This window comes from Typha latifolia, chromosome 4 (assembly GCF_019914945.1).
Source record: "Typha latifolia isolate L0001 chromosome 4, TyphaL0001v2, whole genome shotgun sequence".
Lineage (NCBI taxonomy): Eukaryota > Viridiplantae > Streptophyta > Magnoliopsida > Poales > Typhaceae > Typha > Typha latifolia.
The window spans coordinates 953,781-975,263 of record NC_133089.1 but is presented as its reverse complement, the minus strand read 5'-3'; the positions used below and the strand labels follow the sequence as shown (position 1 = coordinate 975,263).

Sequence of the window (21,483 nt, the reverse complement as noted above, 5' to 3'; positions counted from 1 at the left end):
TGACTAAGTGAATATTTGACAATAAAGTACACTTTAAGCTAAATTAATTCCACCATTAAACCATCATTAATAATGTGTGGGCCCCACTTAAACTTAGCTCAAAGTTAATAAAATTCATGTCAAAAACATGAAATTACTAACAAATTCTTCTCGAGAAAATACTTATCTTTATTGAACAACATATTGTAAACATGAGAACCTGGATGAACAACCAAGTTATTATAATTTTGGATGATTAAGGTATGCCTGAGACTTCATATATCAACTAATTCACCAGCTATTCATAAGCTTTCTCTCCAACACCTCTGAGCAAATCTCTCCCAGTATGTGGTAGAGGGAAACAAGTTCAGACAACTGCTCAATGGACATCTTCTCCATTAAATTCCTTGCAAACTTCTCTTTCTTTTCACTCATCTTTAGCCTCTCCATGTAGGATGATCCATTCCTCACCGTTGCGCCCATCTGCTTCAATCTCTTCTCCTGTTGCAGACTCAATGCTGAATTCAGCTGGATGCACAAACAAATGCAAATGTTATTCCAATCCGATAATCTACTAAGTTCTGTTTTCTTTTTTTTTTTCTCTCTCTCTCTCTCTCTCTTTTAAATCTGTTGGTTGACTTTACCTGTAAGAATTCAGCTGCTGCTTCAATATCTTGTTCTTTAGACAGGGGCTTTTGGTTCCTGGCAAAATATATATGCTTTGCAAGGATGAAATTATTTACAAAAATCCTTCTGTTCTTCTCCACTTCCTGATATAATTGTGTACCAAGATTTGGTTTGATTGAGCTGTTCCTCTTCTTCTGATAAGCTATCACTGCCTTCACGAATTCCTACCAGAAGATTGAAAAAAGAGTCAGAAATTATTTGAACATAAATTACATATAAATTGTAAAAGAATCCTTGATAAACAGAATAAACTATTCCATTTCTAAACTAATCCTAAGAGGATGTACTACATGATAAACAGCAGGGCATCCAGGATAGTCAAACTTATCAGTCTCCAAATCCCTCATCCTCTCTGGATGGAACTGCAATCCTACTACAAACTTCCCTTCCTCAGGATTATACATCTCCGGATCATAGAAACCTTCAACCAATCCATCCTCTGAGAAAGCCATTGGAGCAAATCTCTCTGCCAATCTCTTCACTCCTTGGTGGTGATAACTATTCACATTCAACTCCAACTCCTCCTTTAAAGACTCCTTGAACCAAGAATGCAACGGAGTCCCCTCTACCACCGTTATCTTATGCCGGTGGCCGTCGTAGTTATCGTAGTCGATGTGCTTGACGCCGTCCGCCGGATTTCGCGTCCTCGAGATCTCGACAGAGATGTCTTGGTGCAGGGTGCCGCCGGAGGCGACGTTGAGGACCTGTGAGCCGCGGCAGATGCCGAGGAAGGGGACGCCGCGGCCGAGGCAGAGCTTGGCGAGGCCGAGCTCGATGGAGTCCTTCTCGCGGTCGACGGCGGTGTCCGCCACGTGCGCGCGGCGTACGTCGTCAAATTCCTCCTGGGTGAGGCTTGAGGTCGGAGAGTAGTGGGAAGGGTCGACGTCTTCGCCTTCGCAGAGGAGGACGCCGTGGAAGGGCTCGAAGCTGTCGAGGAGCGTATCGACGCCGGCCACTCGGGGGACGATCACCGGCGCCGCGCCGGAGGCTACGATGAGATCAAGATGATACTCTCCTACGATGACAAAAGAAAAAATAAATAAAATAAAAGCATCATGCTAAAATCTAAGATTACAATCAAAGCAAAAATTTTTAACTGCATGCACTATCCGTTGAATGATATCCCATTTGTTAAGATACTCGACAGAAATTTACGAATTTATATCAAGAAATTACCAACAAAGTCGACGAACTTGTTCTTGCGGGTGGTACGGCGAGAGACGATTAGAACTCGGGACTTCTCCGCCATTCCTCTCTCTCTCTCTCTCTCTCTCTCCCTCACTCTCAGGTGCAAAGTGGCTGCTTTTGTGATGTGCATTGTACTGAAGTACTGCCCTCAGCTATTTATAGAAAGATTCTTTTGGGTCGAGGGTTGCGGACTTTAAAGCTTTCCCGCTTCACATTCTCAGCGTTAAGAACGGAAAATGTATTCCTCACGTTAAATTCGTTGCCATTTCCGGCAAGCGGCAGGGCTGTCTTCTTTCCTTTTCAAAACGGTTCGGTTCCACTGCTAAGTTTCCTGCATAAGAGATGTTACAACGGGCAAAGCCGCACGCATCGTGTAGTGGGAGTAGTGATTTCCTCCAACCGATACGTACAGGCGATCTCCCAGAGCTTGCATGGGAAGCGGCAGACAGTGTATGAAGGACACATGCCGAATAGTTGACAAGAAGACTCTTTCGATGTATCCGGTGGAAGTTCTATCTCAGGCCGGTCAAACCGGTGCAGTTGCTTCCCTCTCCCCCCCCTCCTCGTTTATCACCAAACACCACACTAACTCGTGCTCTAATTACCATCATTATACTAGTTTTATTAGTCGGGCTTCATTTTTCAACTATTAATCATCAATTAAACGATGCCTTACGCATATCATATAGCCTTTCCTCAAATGTCATATCATGTTTTAAATACGTCAAAAATATTACTGAGTCACACAACATTAATTGACGAAATAGAGAAATATTTTCACTATTTTTTAAATACTCCTAATTTGACTTCAAAATTATCTTAACCTTAAAAAACTTACTCCTAGTTTTACTTTTATATATAATATAATTCTAACTGCACTGTAAAGAAATATTTTAAAAAAGAAGAAGTAATGTATTTGCATTCAAAGTAAATACAGATAAATATCAAAATGATAGAGTGTAACTAATAATAAATATAGAAAACGTAGGGTGTTTTTGATAATTAAGTTTTTCTTTTTATTCTCTTCAGAAAGCCCGATAGCCCACGAGTCACAGGCCTTCTGGACCCAACCCAAAATAATTGGACTCAAATATGTAATACGGTCTAAAACGGGCCCAACCTAACCCGACCCGACCCGTTTGCCCCCATCCCTAAAGAAGAGGGTAGTTTAGTCCTTTCAAAACAGCCGATGGTATCTATCGGCCCCTATATATGTATACAGAGAGGCTTTTGTTGTTCGGTCGAGCAGCGGAAAGCCGAAGGTTTAGTCTTCGCTTCGTCTAAACCCCCTCCCGTGCGTCCGCTTTTAGGGTTTCGGTTTCGGTTTATCCCGTTCCTCGCAAAGATGAGGTGATCTCTTCTTGTCTCTGTTACTGTATATTGATAAGTTTCATGGATTATGTGCTGTTGATCGGGTGTCGCCTCTTTGTGGTGTTAAATCTATGATGGTTTCAGTTGCTCCTCTGTAGCCTGATCCATCTACCAGGATAAAAGTTTGATTCTTTTGATGGGGATTCTGTTCTGTTCTTGTTCTTGTTCTTGTTCGTTTGACCTGTTATGTCTTGTAATTGAGATTCGAAGGTTGAGAAGAGAGAAACCGTTTTCGTCGGTGCTAAGTTTGGTGATGGAGTCGATAGGAAAGGAGGCAACTTTGAGGCGCCCTTGCCACGAAACGTGATAGTTGAATATATTTGGCTATAGTTTGTTAATGATGAGCGTAGTGCTTATAGAACAAACTTGATTTATTATAGCACTTCTGCTATCTCATATGTCAAATGTCTTGTAATTGGGTTTCCACTGGTCCCCGGATCTTTTGAGGTAATGCGTTACAATCTATTTCAAAGCACACTGGTTTTCCATACCATCAAGGACTTGTTGTTGTTAACTCGGTGCTTAGGCATATCAATTTGGAAACCAGCGCCAAACTGGAAAATTGTGATACAGCTTAGTTTATTGCAACGAGCAATATCATTCAACTACATGACAACTGTTGCTGTTCACAAGTCTAGGAAGTTTTAGATTAGAAAAGTTCTACAGTTTGATCAGGAGGAGGTGGCCAACAAGACCTCATTTTCTTATGTGCTTGGATTTACATTTGATGAATAAATAATTTAGGCTAACTGTTCTCTTATGACTTATCCACCTAAAGTTTATAATAAATGACATATTATGGTTATTAACTCATGATATGTGACAAAAGTTCTACAAGTGCTATATACTGTTATCTTCTAATTATCACCTTTAAGTATAAATATGTTCCTCATCATCCTTGCTTGAACCTAAATTCAAGATAAGCTACTGATATTTTGGCCAGTGGATTTGCTCCAAATTTCTTTGATGCATTGACCATGGTGTACTTTGATCATATTGTATCATTGAGTTCATTTTTAACTGTGAGCAAAATTTGATAGTCTATTACATTTTCTCTAGTCGTCACCCTGAAGTAAAGTGGGCGCAGAGACTCGACAAAGTTTACGTCACCGTACAATTGCCTGATGCAAAAGATGTTAAAGTTAATCTGGAACCTGATGGTAGTTTCACATTTTCTGGGACTGCTGGATCAAGTAACAACTCATATGAGTTGAAACTGGATCTGTTTGACAAAGTAAATGTAGAGGTAATGCTGGTCTTGAGATCTTTATGGAGAATAACTTTATGTTTTGAGTGTTAGATGTACTTTCTTCACCTAATTTTCTTATTTTTTTATCAATTTACAGGAAAGCAAAATAAACACAGGTGTCAGGTCTATCTTTTGCATAATAGAAAAGGCAGAAAAAGGATGGTGGAAGAAGCTGTTGCGTGGTGACGGAAAAACTCCTCACTACATAAAAGTTGACTGGGACAAGTGGGTGGATGAAGATGATGATGGTATTTTTACTATCTTTTTTATCAGTGATAGTTCTCTTATTTATCTAATCATAAAGTATGCCGTAAAATGTGCGCTTACATAATGAAAAAAATGTGATGGTAATCTGAACGAACACTTGTCATTGAGATAATTATAACAGAAGTATTAATGCCTTCTCTAATGAGCCCTTCATTTTATCACTAAACCTACAACAACTTTCAGTTTTATGTCTCAATTTACAATGGCTTCACTTCCTGCATGTTTCTATTGGTTCAACTCCATGTCTCCATCTTTTTGGGTTATTGCTCTGTTGATTGAAGGCATGGGAAAATCTGAAGGCTTGTTATAGTCTACTAAAACCCTTGTTCATGGGTCAATTTCCATAAGATAACAACTATGCTAATCTTTCAAGGGATTATATTACAATCTTACCTGATTATGCTTTTTCATCATGCCTTGATTCAAAGCTTTTGGAAGCATCTTGAGGTTAATCCATTGATTCTGGATTCATCAGATGTATACTACTAGTTCCTAATGATGTGTGCAAATTATTCTCTGATAATTCAGATATTAGTCAAAGATAAAGTTGGTTTTCCTAGTATAATACTTGTTTACAATTTACATAGTCACACTACTTGTATTGCAATGGTACATAACCAGAATAGTTTAGCCGTATGATGTTCTCTATAAGACTTATGTCTACTTGTATCAATACTAGATAATTCCTCCAAAATTTGGTTTAGTATTTCAATATGAAAGTTCCATCCAGTATTATGTTCTTCCACAGCTATATATCCATGAAATTAATCTTTGCTCATGGGTGAAAATCCTGGAACTCATTTCCTGATTGTCAAAATTAGGGCATTTCTTTGTGAGAGTTTGATGACTTTCTTTACTCTTTCAATAAATGTTTGATATGCATTTAATGGCCAAGCATCAACTCTCATCCCTGATTTTGCATATCTTTACAATTTTCAGATGTGTAGAGACTGTGGACAACTATATTAACGTTTCCTTTATTTGCAAGCAATTATAGAGGGTTGATTCAATACTCTTTTGTCTATGTAATTCGGAAGCAAATTAAGGGTACTAAGTTTTACTTACTACTTTAGCAGGTGATAAGTTGGACTTGGGAGGAATGGATTTCTCGGTAACAAATGCCTCTTATTGATTCCATTTTGATTGATATTTTATAAAAATGCTTATTCGTCATTGGTATTATATATGATGATTTCCTTGATATGTCGTGCAGAATTTTGGTGGCATGGGGGCAGAAGGTATGGATGATGATCTCGAAGATACTGATGATGAAGGTCAGTAAGCCATGACTCGTTGCCTGCATTTTTTTTTTCCTGTTTGCTGCAAAGATCAGTTGCATGTGTATTATACACTGGAAAGAGACGATCTTCCATATTACAAGGCTCCAGTGATTGTAGGTTCTAGGGAAGGCAGATATTAGCAGCCTTATCACATTGCTAGAAAGGTTATTTCCAAGATCCAAACTCATGACCGCAGGGTCATGGTGGCAAACCTTACTGTCAGTGTCAGACTAAGTACATCCTTTACAAATTGTATAGTAGATAAAATTGGAAAAACTGTGACATCTGATGAAGAGTTGGATATTCATAACTAGGTCTTATAATAAGTTTGGATTTACCTTAACCTTTGTCCTGCTTAATTTCCTACCATCAGACAAGTGATGATCTAAAGCTCAAGAGTTGTGGTATTAAATTATTTGAAGTGGAGACAAGAAGTGAGTGCCTCAGAAGGAATTGAAAGATTGACTAGTGCAAAAAAGAATGTGAGAGGTTAGGATAAAAGATCATTTTTTGAAGTCAAGATGTGAAGTGGGTGCCTCATAAGGGATTGAAAGATTGACTTACGGGGGAAAAATCAGGATAGAAGATCAATTCTTGGCCATGGTTTGCATATTTGAATCTCTGGGATCACTCTTCTGGTATTTAGTCTCAAACCATATGTAAGATAGCGTTCCAGATCCAACTGATGCGACTCAGGTGAATTAGAAGAATCACAAATTAGCTAACCTAGTAACAATATATGATCCTCTATTAAAAGGAGGATGCATCTCAACATTGTTGCACATCTTTGTAAATTTCATACAGGATGCATCATGCATTACCTGATCTTAGTAGTTTTCAGGGTTGACGCGACATCTATTTGCACATATCTATTCCTTATATTCTGCAAACTAACCATGGTAACCCTGTGGAATCTCACAGAGCAAGAAGTTGATAAACTTCAGAATGTGGAGAAGACTGAGGAAGCCCATCCAGATGCCAAGATGGAAGCAGCTTCAAGCACATGAAGAGTCCTTCCATCAAAATATCTCGCAGATCTTATGATTTGACTGCATTATTTAAGGAAGCTAGCTGGTCGTGCTTTTGTCTTAGACTGTTGACACTTTCTTGTATCTGCTGACATTTAGTTTGACATTTAGTTTGATTGGAGGCTGCTTATGTTAGTTACCATTCTGATTGGAAATTTGAACAACTTTTTATTTTGTTGGCTGAATTCTTTTGAGATCAAGATTTTTAATCTCCGACAGTAGAAAGTTATTTCAGTGAAGTGCTTGCTATCTTTAATGCTCCTGCTGCATCTCGACTTTCTTTTCACTTTTGCGTGTTTCTATTTTGGCCAATGGCTCATAAGATATTGCAGTTTTTATATTCCCTATATTTATATGGTTACGTTGATGGCAAACTTCCTTCAGAGTATTTTGACAGTAAGAGTGTGCATTTCCCCATGACATTTTGGTAGCGACCCATTACATCATCTTATGTATATATATATAGTTTCGTTAATTATTCTACAAGCATAATTATTTGTATTGGATTTGTCTAAGATTGGGTCAAATGAAACATTAAGAAATTATTTCCGATAGTAAAAGAAAACAAAAGAAATTAAGATTTGAGAACCCAAGCTTGGCGTGCTTCTGATAGTCTTTGGTTTGTACATAAGAGATATTTTGTATAAAATAAGTCACTCAAGCTTCACATGTTATGTATAAAATCTCATTATTATAAGTAGAGAGGTGTAACAAAACTATGCATTTTTTAAGCAAAATTAATATACTTATTTATATTTCAGTAATTAAATATAAAATTTTAGATAAATTTACTAAAAACAATTACTATATATTATAATTAAATAATAAAACAAGTAAAATTAATGGGCCGGGCCAAACATGGGCTTTTGTTATTCTATTTATTCTAAAATATCCCGATGACTATTCGTCCACTATTCTCCATTTGCAACCAAAGAAGACATTAGAGAGGGGAGAGGTGGAAGTCGAAGAAGAAAGGGGTGAGGTTTTGCGATCGAGTTCCCAAGCGACGACGAGGTCATCCTTCTCTCCTTCGGTATCTCCAAAGATTTTGCCCTTAAACCCCTATCTCAATCGAATCCGTCTCTCTCTCTCTCTCTCTCTCTCTCTCTCTCTCTCTCTCTCCTCTCGCTCGCTATCTGGATCCAAGAACGTGCGGTCTAGCGAATAAATCCTCATCTATTCCTCGTCGTCTCTTGTTCGCCGATGGATTTGGATCTATGGATCTCCAAGGTCAAGGAAGGCCATCATCTCATGGAAGACGAGCTCCAACTCCTCTGCGAATACGTACTACTCTCTCTTTTCTATATCAACTCCTTTGGTGGGTTAGAGTTTTGTTCGGGACTCTAGGTTTTTGTACGTATTCTTGGTCGAAAATCTTCGGGTTTTGTGGGCAAGATTGAGATCGTCATATTGAAAAATGTATTCAGGTGAAAGAGATTCTTATCGAGGAGTCAAATGTCCAGCCCGTCAATAGTCCTGTGACTGTTTGCGGTGACATCCATGGGCAGTTCCACGATTTGATGAAGCTATTCCAGACTGGCGGTCATGTTCCTGAAACAAATTATATTTTTATGGTGAGAAACTTTTCAAATATTAGAATTGATTGGATTCTTTTATTTCACAATCACCATTGTTAATCTAACAATGACAATGTTACTAGGGTGACTTTGTAGATCGCGGATATAACAGTTTGGAGGTTTTCACAATTCTTTTACTTCTGAAAGCCAGGTATATTAGTACATGACATTTACAAATGAGCTCTCTTTGCCTTTTTCTATTTATTTCCCGTGCCCTTTGATTTTAATAAAGATAATCTATGTGGTAATTTCTAAGTTCCATGAGAAACTTCATTTGGAAAAATATAACTAGATGACAAAGCACAATATCTTGTCAATTTCTTCAGACGTGAGAATAATCTTCTATGTCCTGTAAGGGACACCTTAGCATTCACCTTAGAAGCACCTTCCTTTCCTTGAAAAACAGTAAAGTACTTTCTGCGGACAATTTAGTCCACTCCATCACTTTTGTTATTGTGATGTCTCTACCTTATTTTATATAGGACTACTGTCAGCCTTTTGTGATGAAGTGTTTAGCACCACTTTTTGACCGTATTTTGGGCTCAATGTTCACATTAGGTACCCTGCAAATATAACCCTTTTGCGCGGAAATCATGAAAGCAGGCAATTGACACAGGTATGCTCTTGTTTATTGCATAAGTTCAGTTAATAACTTATTTGTGTCAATCTTTATTGTGATCTTTGGAGATTTATAGCTATAAGAACAATATTAAGCTCTAAACTGCAGATGATGTTTTGCTAAACAAATACTATTTGTTACTTCTCACTATGGATGATGCATCATTTACCTATATGACCAGATTTCTAATTCCACTGTTAATTAGTAAGAACATTCTTGATATAACTTTATGGGGTTTTTATTCTTCTTTGGAATGCATCATATTTTGTTTCATAGGTTAATTCGGGAGTGTATAGCATGGTTCCATGAGGCTTTCTTTTGTAACTTTTGGTTCTCCTTCAAGTGTTGATTATCTCGTCTTTTAGTTATTTGTTGCTACACTTTATGATGTGGATATTTCCTTTCCCTGCTTATGTGCTAGCTTTGCTAATTATACTGATCTGTCTCTATATGTTAAATTTTTTTATACTTTTACTTGCCTAGCAAAAATACTTGGGAATGCTCAGCAGGACTGAACCACCAATGCCAAAGCACGGCAGATCATTGATCTAAACTCAACAGTCATTGTCAACTATCTACTTGTTATTTTCTCAAACTTTGAGTTTAATCCTGAACCTCATGAATAGAATGTTATATTGATGTCCTATTCGGTTTCATGTTTTAACCTGGAATTCCTTTAAATTCTATTTGCTGCTTTGTGATAGCATACTGTTATGATTTTTGGTCGGAGACTTGGAATTGCTAATATGATTCCTTGATTTGTTTCCATAATTGTGACATCAACATTTTCTATGGACTTAGGAGTTTGTGCTATTGAATCCTAGATGGAAGCAGATACCATCTATGTTAGTCTCAAAATGCTTTTTAAGATGATTACAGGGTTTGCATATCACATTGCACTTCATTTGTGCTGATGTTATGGGTATCACAACTCATGTCTGACGTTACTATTCAAGAGTTAATCGAAAGTACACCTCTATGTTTCCTTTTGGAACTTTTCATAGTAGTTGTTAAATTAGTCTTAATTCCTTATCCCTCTATGTTTATCTCCCAATCCCAATATGAATATACATAAGATAAGAAAATGAGGTGCCTTCCACATGTTGTTCTTTGATGATTACCTTTGAATTCTTTCAGGTGTATGGATTTTATGATGAGTGTCAGAGAAAGTACGGAAATGCCAATGCTTGGCGTTATTGCACTGATGTTTTCGACTATCTTACTCTGTCGGCAATTATAGATGGAACTGTAAGCCATTTTGCTGCACCTAAACAACTGTTTCTCTTTTCTTTCCTAATATCAACTTGTCAATATTAGGTGCTTTGCGTCCATGGTGGTCTATCACCTGATGTACGAACAATTGATCAGGTATGGATTTTCTTAGCTTTTCAGTTGAAAACTGATACTCAGGATTGGTGTCTCAAGATCTTTTGTTTTCTTGGGCTGGGACAGTTCTTCTTCTAGATCAAGTTTTGGGTTCATATCTAAATTTTGTCAGACTAGTTCAGTTGTTACTGTTTAGCATTGTCTCAGTTTAATCAGTATTTGTCTTTTTAGATATCTTAGTGATATGATGTTTGGATTTCAAATACTTTAGACATTCTAGTGTTACAGTTTAATTCAGATCTGATTGTTAATTGCAAGTGTTCAGTTTGGGCCTTAAATATTTCCGGAAGATCTCCGTCTGTTTTGTGGGCATAGTAGGAGCATGTAACCAACGCAAGCATTTGTTCATTTCATCAATTTGATTGTCAAGGGATGAATTGGCTTCCTTATTGCATGATTGCATCTATTATGTGGATGTCATTTGGATTAATTGAACATTGGTAATGATGACAGAAGATAGTTTAGTGCTTGTATATCTTACTAATTGACTCAATCTTTGATTATATTGTCTGGTGAATGTATAAAGAAAATGTTTCAGATCAGACTACTGTTCATCTCCTTACAGCTTCTTGTTCTATATTCTTGTCCAACAAACAGATACGTATCATTGATCGCAATTGTGAAATTCCTCACGAGGGCCCCTTTTGTGACCTCATGTGGAGTGATCCTGAAGAGATCGAAACATGGGCTGTCAGTCCTCGTGGAGCTGGTTGGCTTTTTGGGTCTAAGGTGACAGATGAGGTATACAAGTATGTTTTAGTTTCCCAATTTGATTTTATTATCGGCTGCTGCTAACCAAAGGTTGCATATTCTTTTGAGCAGTTCAACCACATAAACAATCTCGATCTAGTTTGTCGGGCTCACCAACTTGTCCAAGAAGGTCTGAAATACATGTTTCAAGACAAAGGCCTTGTTACTGTGAGTTTTAACTAGCTTTATATAGAGTTCTCCACAAATGTGTGCCCAATGTTCCTTGGGATTTGTTTGTGATCTTTCTTTTCTTTATCGTTGTTGATTTTGTTCAAATTGATCATGCTTATCATGCTCTAATACCTGAGAATTAACTATTTTACTCTTTTGGTTTATCCAGGTATGGTCTGCACCTAACTACTGTTACAGGTGTGGCAATGTGGCTTCCATATTGAGCTTCAATGAGAATATGGTATGAAAACACAGCACTTCCATGTCGTGGTTATGTGTATCTCTTTACATCTTGCCATCCTCACATCTGTACTGGCACTTTATAATTGTATGCTTCTATGTCTTTTAGACGTGGAACAATAAGAGCATAACTATTGTCAGCACTATATTTGTTAAGTTTTCATGAAATATCCTGCTGTATTTTTCAATTTTATTTTGCACATCCATTTTGCACATTGCAGAAAAAGGTGTAACCAAAGTTCTTTTTATTGTATTTTTATAATCAATGACAGGAGAGGGAGGTGAAATTCTTTACCGAAACAGAGGAGAACAATCAGATGAGGGGACCAAGGACTGGAGTTCCTTACTTCCTATGACTGTGGCCATTTTATTTTTTTCTTCAACTACAATTCTTCCTCACATTGTAGATTTCATTTTCGTGTATATTAGAATCTTTGTAGACATTATTGCTGTTTTATTCTTCACATTTGTGCTTTAGCTATGGGAAGTTCTGAGAGTAGCTTGATTTGTAGCAGTTTTATTGAATATTTTTTCTTCTACTAGTTCCATTCATAACTCAAAATTTATCGGGACTATGTTCAAGTAGTTGGTGATCCTTGAAGTTGCATTTTTGTTGTGAATGTAGTAATTAGAACCAGATAGCTTATTACACACGAGTCAATGGTTCATATTTTGGTCTTTATTAGAGACTATTATCTCTTGGTACCTGGATTTTGATTGGTAAACTTGTGATTATAGGCTTGAGGATTTTGTGTGGCATGAAATTAAAGAAATCTCGAGGGATCTAGTAGTGAGATGATAAAAGGCATTAATAGTTTAGCATATGGTTTTATAGCACTGTTTTCATGTGGATGGAAGTGCATTAGTTAGGCTTATGTGGTTGTGTACGTCGTTATATTCGAGAACTATTTGTGGTCTTCTACTATAGTCTAATACTGGGTTGTTCGTTGAATGTTGTTTCTAGTTTGGTTAATTGACTCGATACGCAACTAACTACCTATGATTTTTTTTTTTTTTTCTTTCTTCTTTATGTCGGTGATTCTTGACGTAAGGAGGAGCATCCAACAAAGTAAGGAGATACTATATAATTTAGGCATAAATTAATGAGCGATGATTTCATACTAACCAATTAGTTATTAAAAATAATTTTTATCTGTTAATAAATTAAAGGGCATATAAGATATTTATATATGGGACTAGATTAATTGATAAAAAATTAAATTTTAAGTATTTTTTTACGAACGGCTGACATTAAATGATACTAAATAAAATTAACTAAAAGTATCAGTCACTATTCTAAATTATAAAGGTAATTAGGAGAAAGAAATTAATAGTTGTTATTTAATTATTTATTTAAATTAATACCGTTAGGTTCTTTCTGCAAATAGTAAATAGGCTCCTTTTTCAAAATATTTGCAAAAGAGTATTTGGAATTATGTCGTGAAATATTCCTCATAATCCGCAAAGCTTTGCATAGTCGGATCCTTTGCATTAACCCGAATCCGACCCGCTTACCTTCCCGAACCGCATGCAGCTCATCCTCCTCTCTTCCCTCCCTCCCTCGCACGCTACAAAGGCGGTTGCGAGCCCGCTTATCTCCTCGAAGATCAGCGAATCGTCTCGTTCGTCTCCAGGATTAGATCTCGGTACGCGTCTCTCCTTTCTTTGTTTCTTCCTCCCAATTTCGTCATCTTCTCGGAACCATTACTTCCATTCTGTTTCTTGCTTATAAGTTGAACTCGAGAGCTACTTTTTATCTTAAAGGAAGAGTAAAGTTTCGATGTTATACTTTCGTCTGCTAACCCCTCGGAAAGGGGTAAGTTTTGAGCTCGGGTTGATCCGATTCCTAATGTTGGATTCTGGTTTTTAAGCTTTTGAGTTGTGTAAGATTGCATAATTTTGTTGTTCGATTTTCTTTGGATGGTTGGGGCATAATAAGGATGCAAAAGCCTTTCTGGTTTGCATTTAGAGCATCTAGGGCTAGAACGTTTTATTCTTGACATGCTACCTACATTTCCTTGTAACGTGAACATTTTTTCCTCATTCCTTGTTTTTTAGTAGTTAATCTTGTGATTTTTAGAGAAATGTCATGTATCTTCAAAGTTCATTTATTATAGTTATCGTTCTCTTCTATGTATTTAAATTAGAAATTTTATAAATTACACCCTATATTTTATCTATTTTATGATTTACACTTCTTCTTTAGATTTTATAATTCGAACTCTCATATTCTTATTTAATATTCTGGATTAATTTAGATAGTACCAGCAAAAAAATATTTAGTTATAATATATGAAATTATCTTTAAATACTTAAATTACTCTTGTCTTGGAACTTGGAAGCTAAAGAGGAGGAGAGAGATATTTTAGTAATTTAGTCGATATCTGTTAGTTAAAATAATATTAGGATGCTAAATGAGAATTATAGATAAAAATGAGAATTAAGTTACAAAATCCTTAAAGATGGAGTGTAAATTATTTTTTTTGACAAACAAGATGTAGTATAAATCATAAAATAAGTAAAATATAAGGTGTGATTTATAAAAAATTTTTGAATTATTATTATTATTATTATTTTGTGATTAGTAATGACTATTTAGATCCTTAGTTGCACTGATATAGACATTCAATTTAATTATTCTTGTTCTTTTGCATGCTGGCAGGAAAGTATGAGTGAAGCTCAAGTTACTACACACACAGTGCAGTCTCATGGTGTTAAATTGGCAAAGACACATAAGTATGATTGGTTCATCATTGCCTTGCTTATTGTTGTACTGGCTGTTTTGGAATTTAGTCATCCATTCTACCGTTACATTGGGAAGGGTATGATGACAGACTTCAAGTACCCACATAAAAGTAACACTATACCATTCTGGGCTGTTTTAGTAAGTATGTCTATTTCATTTTTTCAGATGTTCTAGGAATTGTATTTGTCTGCAAGCATATTTGTCTTGATACTTTTTCTTTCTTGACTGGTCAGATAATTGCAGTAGTGTTACCATTGGTCATTTTCATCACTTTATATCTATACCGGAAAGATGTTTATGATTTGCATAATGCTACACTAGGTATTCCAATTTCATCTTCTTGTCTCTTAATAATTCCATTTGTGAATTTTATAACTTGACAGCAGGAAGCATAAGAATGAATTTAATCTCATTTAGAATTCTGTGTTAGGCATCTTGTTCTCCTGGCTGATAACTGGAATTATAACTGACGCAATCAAGATAGCAGTTGGACGACCTAGGCCTGATTTTTTTTGGCGCTGCTTCCCTGATGGAAAAGAGGTTTGGTTGTTGATAATTCAACGTTAAAATCTATGGTTAGGAGGTCTTTATGACCATTTCTTTTCTTAATGAATTGACAACTTACTGTAGTCTCTTGTTTGCAACTCTTTCAGTTGTATGATCAAGTCACAGGAAATGTTATTTGTCATGGTGATAGTTTGCTCATAAAGAATGGCCACAAGAGTTTTCCTAGTGGTCATACTTCATGTAAGCTATTATGAATTCTTTAATTGCATCCATTTGTGCACATCTGACTTTCTGCCTTCTCCATGGATAGTCAGCAAGAGCTGTCTCTTACATGACCTTTTGTAGATAGAATCATCAATGAGTAGATATGACTCAAACTTACGCTGCAGTTTGAGAGTGGTGTCATTGTGATATGATGAGAAAATAAGAACAATGGGACAGGCCTCTGAAACTATTCTCCTCGGCAGATAGAATTGCTTCTATATTAATTTCCTAATTAAATTACTGTTGTACAATTGACAATAGTTCCGTCTTACTTGCAGAAGGCCTTCCATTTTAGTATTTCTCTTTGTACTGCAGGTAAATTTGTTTGTCAATATCCACGTCCATTCTCATTGTGATTCATATGAACATATCTGGTCCTATTATAAGGAGCCAAAGTTAGGTTTAGAAGAATGAAGAATCTCCTATTGATCTAATCAACAGAGAAAGGACATAATCTAACCAAATCTGGTTTTTGGTACAGGTTCCTTTGCAGGTCTTGGCTTTCTAGCACTTTACCTATCAGGGAAAATCAAAGCGTTTGACCGCAGGGGTCATGTGGCAAAACTTTGCATCGTACTTCTTCCTCTACTTCTTGCATCACTTGTTGGGATATCTCGGTTGGATGACTATCGTCATCACTGGGAAGATGTCCTCGCTGGTGGTCTTCTGGGTCTGTATTTCTTTAGATATCTAGTGAAAGTTAACAATTGTGTAATTCTGAATTATTTGCTTTGTCACATCTTGCTCTATATCTTTGCAGGCAGTATAGTTGCTACATTCTGTTATTTGCAATTCTTCCCTGCTCCGTATCATGCTAATGGTAATACATATATTCTCTTAAACATTATCTTATTGACTGTTTTAATTGCAAGCAGTCAAGTATTCATCTTAAGCTTCTCTAGTTGATCTAAACTGAGTGATGTGACTCGCTTCTATTGTGATCTTGGAATGACTTGTGCTTCAGTAAATCCTGAAATCAGTTCAAGTTTGTGAATTGGTTCCGTATTTTTAATTATTTGTTTTATCTGTTTATATGTTTCATTTTTCATAATTCTGTGCCCGACTGCCCAGTGAAGGTTTATTGAGATCTCACATCTAGTTCTATGAATCTTTGCTACATAGGCTGGGGACCATACGCTTATTTCCACATGTTGGAAGAGGCGCGCAGCTGCAGCATTGCAACTAATGCTGCAAATCAGCAAGCTGAAACTAGTATTACGACCGCATCATCTCAAGCACCCAGAAGCGGAACATTTGATCTGGAATCTGGTGGGAGGTGAACAGGTTGACCAGACCAACAAGGAGAACACCAACGTGTTTCTCAGCTTCTTTCACTTGCAGGTAGTTGCTTTTTAGTAGCCTTATAGGAGCTAGAAATATGCAGCCAAATGAAATGACCTATGCGGAATTCATTGTTGACTATTTGGCTCTTGAATACTGAAAACAGTTTTGAATTGTAAGTATTAACTAGAAATAGTCTGACACTAACAGTAAGGAAAAGTTGTACCATTTTTCGTCTGCTTGAGAATTGCCGCTATGCAATATATCGTTTTTGGTCTAACAACTCCATACAATCTTCTTGCAATTCTTTGAACCTGGCTGTGGATATGCTGGTCTTTGATGCCTTTACCTTCTGCAGTTGGTAAGCTTGTCATAATTGCTGCACCTTCGGTATGCAATTGAACTCAAGTCTTGGCATATATAATACTGACAGAATCTGGGATTAGGAACATTCGGTTAATCTTTGCACTCAGCAGAAAAGCTTCCTCTTCTACCTAATCCATGTGATCATGTTGGTCATCTGGTAATTTAATACCATATTATGGGCTAAAGGTGCATTTCATTTTGGGTTAATTAATTTCCTTCATCCCATTAAGAAAAGAATGGACACATACGGACTAGGGGTGTCAATAAACGTGAAATGATATGGGAAAGAGACAAAGAATATTTTTATCCGTCTATTAAGTTAGTTAAATTTTCAAAATTATTTGTATCAGAATTTCTAATGAAATATTATCGAACAGGCTCAGTGATATATTTAAATAAATTATGGGGGTGGGGGTGTATTTGTCCTCCTTTCTTTCCTTTTTGAAAGTTGTACTTCAATATGTAATTAACCCTTTTTTTTACTTTTGCTGCTATAAATTCGTAACAAATTCTTGCATCGAGCATTGCAGGGGATCTCATTCTCTGCGGTCCCTTTTCGCGTGTTTAGTTTGATCGGTCCAACGAGACACGCAAAAGACCAAAGAGAAAGCGAGTCCAACAAGCAGGAGCCCCAGCCGGGATAAGCCATCGGCCTTCCGGTACAGGGGTGGCAGTATGGGTTCGGAGCCCCCACCGGGCCATGCTGGTGGGGGGAACGGGCAGGGAAGGGAAACTCCAAGTAATGATGGGAAGGAGGAAGATAGGCCGAGACGATTGTGGGCGTCAGTAGCTGCGGGAGGAGGGCCGGCAAAAGGAACGCATGGTCGTATTCCGGAAGAAATTCTGACTAAGCTGAGAGAGCAAACGGAGGACTGCATAATCATCGATCCGGAGGTCCTGGAGAGGTGCAGGAGCCGATGGAAACTCACCCTATTCGGAAGGTTCTTGGGGCGTAGCCTTCCTTTGGATCTCCTGAAGCGAACTTTGACCAGGCTGTGGAGCGGAATAGATCGATTCGTTGCGTCGGACATGTCGGAAGGCTACTACATGTTCCGGTTTGAAAAGGAGGAAGACATGGTGCATGTGCTAACGAAAGGGCCGTGGACAATCCAGGGACGGGTGCTTAGCATCATTCCATGGAGGAACAACTTCAGGCCATCAGCTGAGGCATTTACAGCGGCTCCAGTGTGGATCCAGCTACACAATCTCCCGCAAGAGTACTGGGAGCTGGAAGCACTAGTGCCGGTGGCAGGGTACTTCGGGAAGCCACTGAGGGTGGATGAGACGACGCTCGATCATACTAGGAGCAGGTATGCCCGGGTGTGTGTGGAGATAGAGCTTGAGAAGCCACTAAAGCAGGCGGTGTGGTTGGGACCAAAAGAGGACAAGGTAGACCTTAGAGTGGTTTATGAAAACATACCTATATTTTGCTACCGCTGCGGTCGTATCGGCCATCGAGCAACGGGCTGCGAATATAAGAGTAAAGAAGGAGAAGGGGAAGCTGCAGCAGCCGGTGCTGAGGGTGGTCAGGCACGGAAGGAGACGGAGGGTGGACAGCCAGAGATGGAGGAACAAAACACGACCTACGGATCGTGGTGCACGATGACTAGTAGACGGCGGAAGACGGTGCAGCCTCAGCCGAAGTACTCCGGCGAGGCGTGGTTTCCTATGGACAGGACACGAGGGGCCAAGGTAGGGAATGGCAAAACGGAACCTAGGGAGTCGGACTCGACGAGCAAGGAGGCGCCCTTACACGATAATGGAAACTGGAAGAGAAGCGGGGTGGCTGAGGCATGCACAGAGAACACCGGGAAGATAAAGGTGGCAGACTGTAGCCAGACGTTACCAAAATCTTCGAACCTAGGCAGAAGGAACAGCCAATCGATGAGAAGCGTAGGAACCAATGATGATAGGGTGAGGTCAATGCAAATGAAAGGGAAGGCTTAGGTCATAAATCACAGCCTGGCACAACCTACAAGGAAAATAGAAAAAGCAGCAGTGGTGCAAATCAACCAGAGCGGAACCCAACTATCCAACGGACAAAAAATGCGCATGATGGCTAAAGGAAAGGAGAGGCAAGAAGATATACTGGGCTGTCAGACGATGAAGGACCCCGGGACATCTGGCCAAGCAGGGATGGTAGATTTGGGCGGTTCGGGTACGAGCCTGGAGCCAGACCAAGAGTGTGTCACTATCAACGGTACCGCCATCAGGCTTGGATCGGGAGGGAAGAGAAGTGGGAGTGCTACCTTCACGACCACGTGGCGAGATACTCGTGATGGAGAGAGTGCGAGATTCCCAACGGGAGGATACAACGACGGGGTCGTAGCTGCAGGTACCAAACCTCCAGCGGAGGCGAACGGACCGAGCGAGGGACATAGCAGAGCTGTGCAGAAGCTAAAGGAGGTGCTGGCGAACCCAAGAAGCGGAGATCATGAGCCAATGGAGGTGGAAGGCACAAAGGAGGAGCAGTGGGCACTGGTATGCGTGGGAAATAGCAATGCGGCCACTGCGACAGGGTCGACTGGAAAAATGGTGGTGGAGGAGACAGAAATGGACCAGGGAAGACTGGCCGCGAAGCGCGGCAGGACGGCCTAACCTAAAAACTGTGTTATGTTTAAAGCAATCTACTGGAACTGTCGTGGTGCCTTGAGGAAGGATGTACTGGATAGGTGCCGGGACATGAGTAGAGAACACGGTGTGGATTTTATATTCTTGTTGGAAACCCATGCAGACGGGGAAAAGGCAAAGGTGGTCAGTCGAGTGATGGGAAGACGGTGGTCCTCCTTTACTGTACCAGCGGAAGGTATATCCGGAGGACTGATACTACTGTGGAAGACAGTGGTAGGCTACGTCGATGTGGTGACGGTGTCGCGGTACGCGGCACACATGGTGGTCTCATCCAGGGAGGGTGAAACGTGGCTGATGACGGCAGTCTACGCTAGTAACCAACTGGAGAAGCAGAAACTGCTATGGGAAGAACTAGCGGGGCTTGGGAGCCTTGGCTTGCCGTGGCTAGTTGGCGGAGACTTTAACGCAATCCTAGCAGTGGAGGAGAAGAGAAGTAGAGCTACGGTTACGCTTGGACCGAAATCCTCAAATTTTGCTCAGTTCGTGGAGGAGGCCGGAGTGTGTGACCTAGGGTACGAAGGGGTGCCATTCACGTGGTGCAACAATCAGTCGGGAGACAATCGGATCTGGGTCAGATTGGACAGAGCCTTGGCGAACCCAGAATGGGTCCGGATGTTTCCTGGGAGCAGGGTGTTGCACCTGGACAGGTCATCTTCTGACCATGCACCATTGCTAGTTCAGGCCCAAGGGAAACCGGAGAGGAGACGAAGGCCCTTCCGCTTCGAGCTTTACTGGATGGAGTACAAGGAGTGCCGCGACATCATTGCCAGGTCCTGGAGGGGTACTGCACATGGGAACCCCATGCATGGTTTTACTCACAAGATAATGAACATGCAGAGGTACCTCGGACTGTGGAGTAAGGCAGGCCTGGGATGTTTGGAGACAGAAATGAAGGCGGTGCGGAAGGAGATCCAAAGTTTGGAGGAAAGGGATGCTAGAGAGGAATTGGATGCTGCTGACTTCGCCAACCTTCGTTGCTGCTACAACAGGAGGGCCGCGCTAAGCCGACAGATCAATCTGAAATGGTTGCAGCGATCTCGTCTGAATTGGGTGCAGGAGGGGGATAGGAATACGCACTTTTTCCATCTCACGGCAACTCTGAGGGGCCGAAGGAACAAGATCCAACGGCTCAGGTCAAAGGAAGGGGAATGGATACAGGATCAAGAGCATATTGCAAAAGAATTTCTTGAGCACTACGAGGAGCTGTGGGGACCAAACACGGCCGAGAGATGGGAGCTGCCACAGGAGATGGAGCTGCCTGTAATATCCAGTGAAGACCGGATGGCACTGCTGAAGCCGGTGGGCAGCGACGAGATCCTAGAGGCACTACGAAGCATGCCGGCGGGGAAAGCACCGGGGCCGGACGGGATACAGGCGGAGGTTTACCTGGCCCACTGGCAGGAGATGGGAGCTGCATTGTGTGAAGCTGTCAAATACTTCTTCGAACATGCACGGGTTCCACAGCAGTGGGGGCGAACCTTTATAACCCTAATTCCAAAGGTGGACAAACCGGCCACGGTGCGGGACTACCGGCCGATCTCACTATGCAATGTAGTGTATAAGGTTATTGCCAAGGTGTTGGTGGGCAGACTGAGGGGACTACTTCCACGGTTGGTGGACCAAGAGCAGGTGGCGTTCGTTAGGGGCCGGAACATCTTCGACAACATCCTGGCCGCGCAGGAGATAGCGCACTCGATGACTAATGACAAACACCGGCATCCTCTAATGATGATTAAATTAGACATGGAGAAAGCTTACGACAGAGTTAGCTGGCCGGCCGTCATAGGAGTGCTGAACGCCATGGGATTTCCGGCAAAGTGGTGTCGGTGGATCAGCGCTTGCATCAAGTCTCCACGGTTTGCCATCCTCGTGAACGGTTCTCCGACAAGATGGTTT

At 39.9% G+C, this 21,483-nt stretch overlaps 4 protein-coding genes across 8 annotated transcripts; 3 read left to right on the top strand and 1 right to left on the bottom strand.

The window, feature by feature from the left end:
• Positions 1 to 150: 150 nt before the first annotated feature.
• LOC140786877 (putative glutamine amidotransferase GAT1_2.1) lies at positions 151 to 1,979 on the bottom strand. The gene is made up of 4 exons (XM_073135581.1): positions 1,843 to 1,979; positions 957 to 1,681; positions 624 to 830; positions 151 to 507 (listed from the first exon to the last, which is right to left on the bottom strand). The coding sequence occupies exons 1-4, from the start codon at positions 1,913 to 1,915 to the stop codon at positions 271 to 273; spliced, it is 1,242 nt and encodes a 413-aa protein (XP_072991682.1). The 5' UTR covers positions 1,916 to 1,979; the 3' UTR covers positions 151 to 270.
• Positions 1,980 to 3,073: 1,094 nt separating this feature from the next.
• On the top strand, positions 3,074 to 7,288 carry LOC140785814 (uncharacterized protein OsI_027940-like). 2 transcript variants are annotated; one of them, XM_073133843.1, is made up of 6 exons: positions 3,074 to 3,204; positions 4,285 to 4,471; positions 4,572 to 4,722; positions 5,818 to 5,852; positions 5,955 to 6,015; positions 6,943 to 7,288. In XM_073133843.1, the coding sequence occupies exons 1-6, from the start codon at positions 3,200 to 3,202 to the stop codon at positions 7,026 to 7,028; spliced, it is 525 nt and encodes a 174-aa protein (XP_072989944.1). In that variant the 5' UTR covers positions 3,074 to 3,199; the 3' UTR covers positions 7,029 to 7,288. The 2 variants fall into 2 exon arrangements, with proteins under 2 accessions (XP_072989944.1, XP_072989943.1); XM_073133842.1 differs by having other exon boundaries at positions 5,815 to 5,852.
• A 667-nt stretch (positions 7,289 to 7,955) lies between these two features.
• Positions 7,956 to 12,354, top strand: LOC140786569 (phytochrome-associated serine/threonine-protein phosphatase-like). Of its 3 annotated transcripts, none has more exons than XR_012108656.1 (10): positions 7,956 to 8,333; positions 8,477 to 8,623; positions 8,710 to 8,777; positions 9,185 to 9,242; positions 10,383 to 10,493; positions 10,563 to 10,613; positions 11,229 to 11,372; positions 11,454 to 11,511; positions 11,722 to 11,793; positions 12,065 to 12,354. XR_012108656.1 is itself a non-coding variant. In XM_073135078.1 (10 exons), the coding sequence occupies exons 1-10, from the start codon at positions 8,253 to 8,255 to the stop codon at positions 12,146 to 12,148; spliced, it is 912 nt and encodes a 303-aa protein (XP_072991179.1). In that variant the 5' UTR covers positions 7,956 to 8,252; the 3' UTR covers positions 12,149 to 12,354. The 3 variants fall into 3 exon arrangements, 2 of the variants coding, with proteins under 2 accessions (XP_072991179.1, XP_072991180.1); XM_073135078.1 differs by having other exon boundaries at positions 11,454 to 11,549; XM_073135079.1 differs by having other exon boundaries at positions 7,956 to 8,402; positions 11,454 to 11,549.
• A 944-nt stretch (positions 12,355 to 13,298) lies between these two features.
• Positions 13,299 to 16,883, top strand: LOC140786568 (putative lipid phosphate phosphatase 3, chloroplastic). 2 transcript variants are annotated; one of them, XM_073135077.1, is made up of 8 exons: positions 13,299 to 13,438; positions 14,455 to 14,676; positions 14,772 to 14,859; positions 14,969 to 15,078; positions 15,192 to 15,285; positions 15,791 to 15,979; positions 16,070 to 16,129; positions 16,432 to 16,883. In XM_073135077.1, the coding sequence occupies exons 2-8, from the start codon at positions 14,461 to 14,463 to the stop codon at positions 16,587 to 16,589; spliced, it is 915 nt and encodes a 304-aa protein (XP_072991178.1). In that variant the 5' UTR covers positions 13,299 to 13,438; positions 14,455 to 14,460; the 3' UTR covers positions 16,590 to 16,883. The 2 variants fall into 2 exon arrangements, with proteins under 2 accessions (XP_072991178.1, XP_072991177.1); XM_073135076.1 differs by lacking the exon at positions 13,299 to 13,438 and adding an exon at positions 13,485 to 13,608.
• Positions 16,884 to 21,483: the final 4,600 nt, after the last annotated feature.

Bases quoted from the DNA above. Each gene is read 5' to 3' on its own strand.
- LOC140785814 (XM_073133842.1), top strand. The intron at 4,472-4,571 runs GTAATGCTGGTC...ATCAATTTACAG, and splicing joins TTGACAAAGTAAATGTAGAG to GAAAGCAAAATAAACACAGG. The intron at 6,016-6,942 runs GTCAGTAAGCCA...GGAATCTCACAG, and splicing joins CGAAGATACTGATGATGAAG to AGCAAGAAGTTGATAAACTT.
- LOC140786568 (XM_073135076.1), top strand. From the start codon at position 13,573: ATGTTATACTTTCGTCTGCTAACCCCTCGGAAAGGG. The intron at 15,079-15,191 runs GTTTGGTTGTTG...CAACTCTTTCAG, and splicing joins GCTTCCCTGATGGAAAAGAG to TTGTATGATCAAGTCACAGG. The intron at 16,130-16,431 runs GTAATACATATA...TTTGCTACATAG, and splicing joins TGCTCCGTATCATGCTAATG to GCTGGGGACCATACGCTTAT.
- LOC140786877 (XM_073135581.1), bottom strand. From the start codon at position 1,915: ATGGCGGAGAAGTCCCGAGTTCTAATCGTCTCTCGCCGTACCACCCGC. The intron at 1,682-1,842 runs GTAATTTCTTGA...TTGTCATCGTAG, and splicing joins CAAGTTCGTCGACTTTGTTG to GAGAGTATCATCTTGATCTC. The intron at 508-623 runs GTAAAGTCAACC...TTGTGCATCCAG, and splicing joins CAGCAGCTGAATTCTTACAG to CTGAATTCAGCATTGAGTCT.
- LOC140786569 (XM_073135078.1), top strand. From the start codon at position 8,253: ATGGATTTGGATCTATGGATCTCCAAGGTCAAGGAAGGCCATCATCTC. The intron at 9,243-10,382 runs GTATGCTCTTGT...GAATTCTTTCAG, and splicing joins AAAGCAGGCAATTGACACAG to GTGTATGGATTTTATGATGA. The intron at 11,373-11,453 runs GTATACAAGTAT...TCTTTTGAGCAG, and splicing joins GGTCTAAGGTGACAGATGAG to TTCAACCACATAAACAATCT.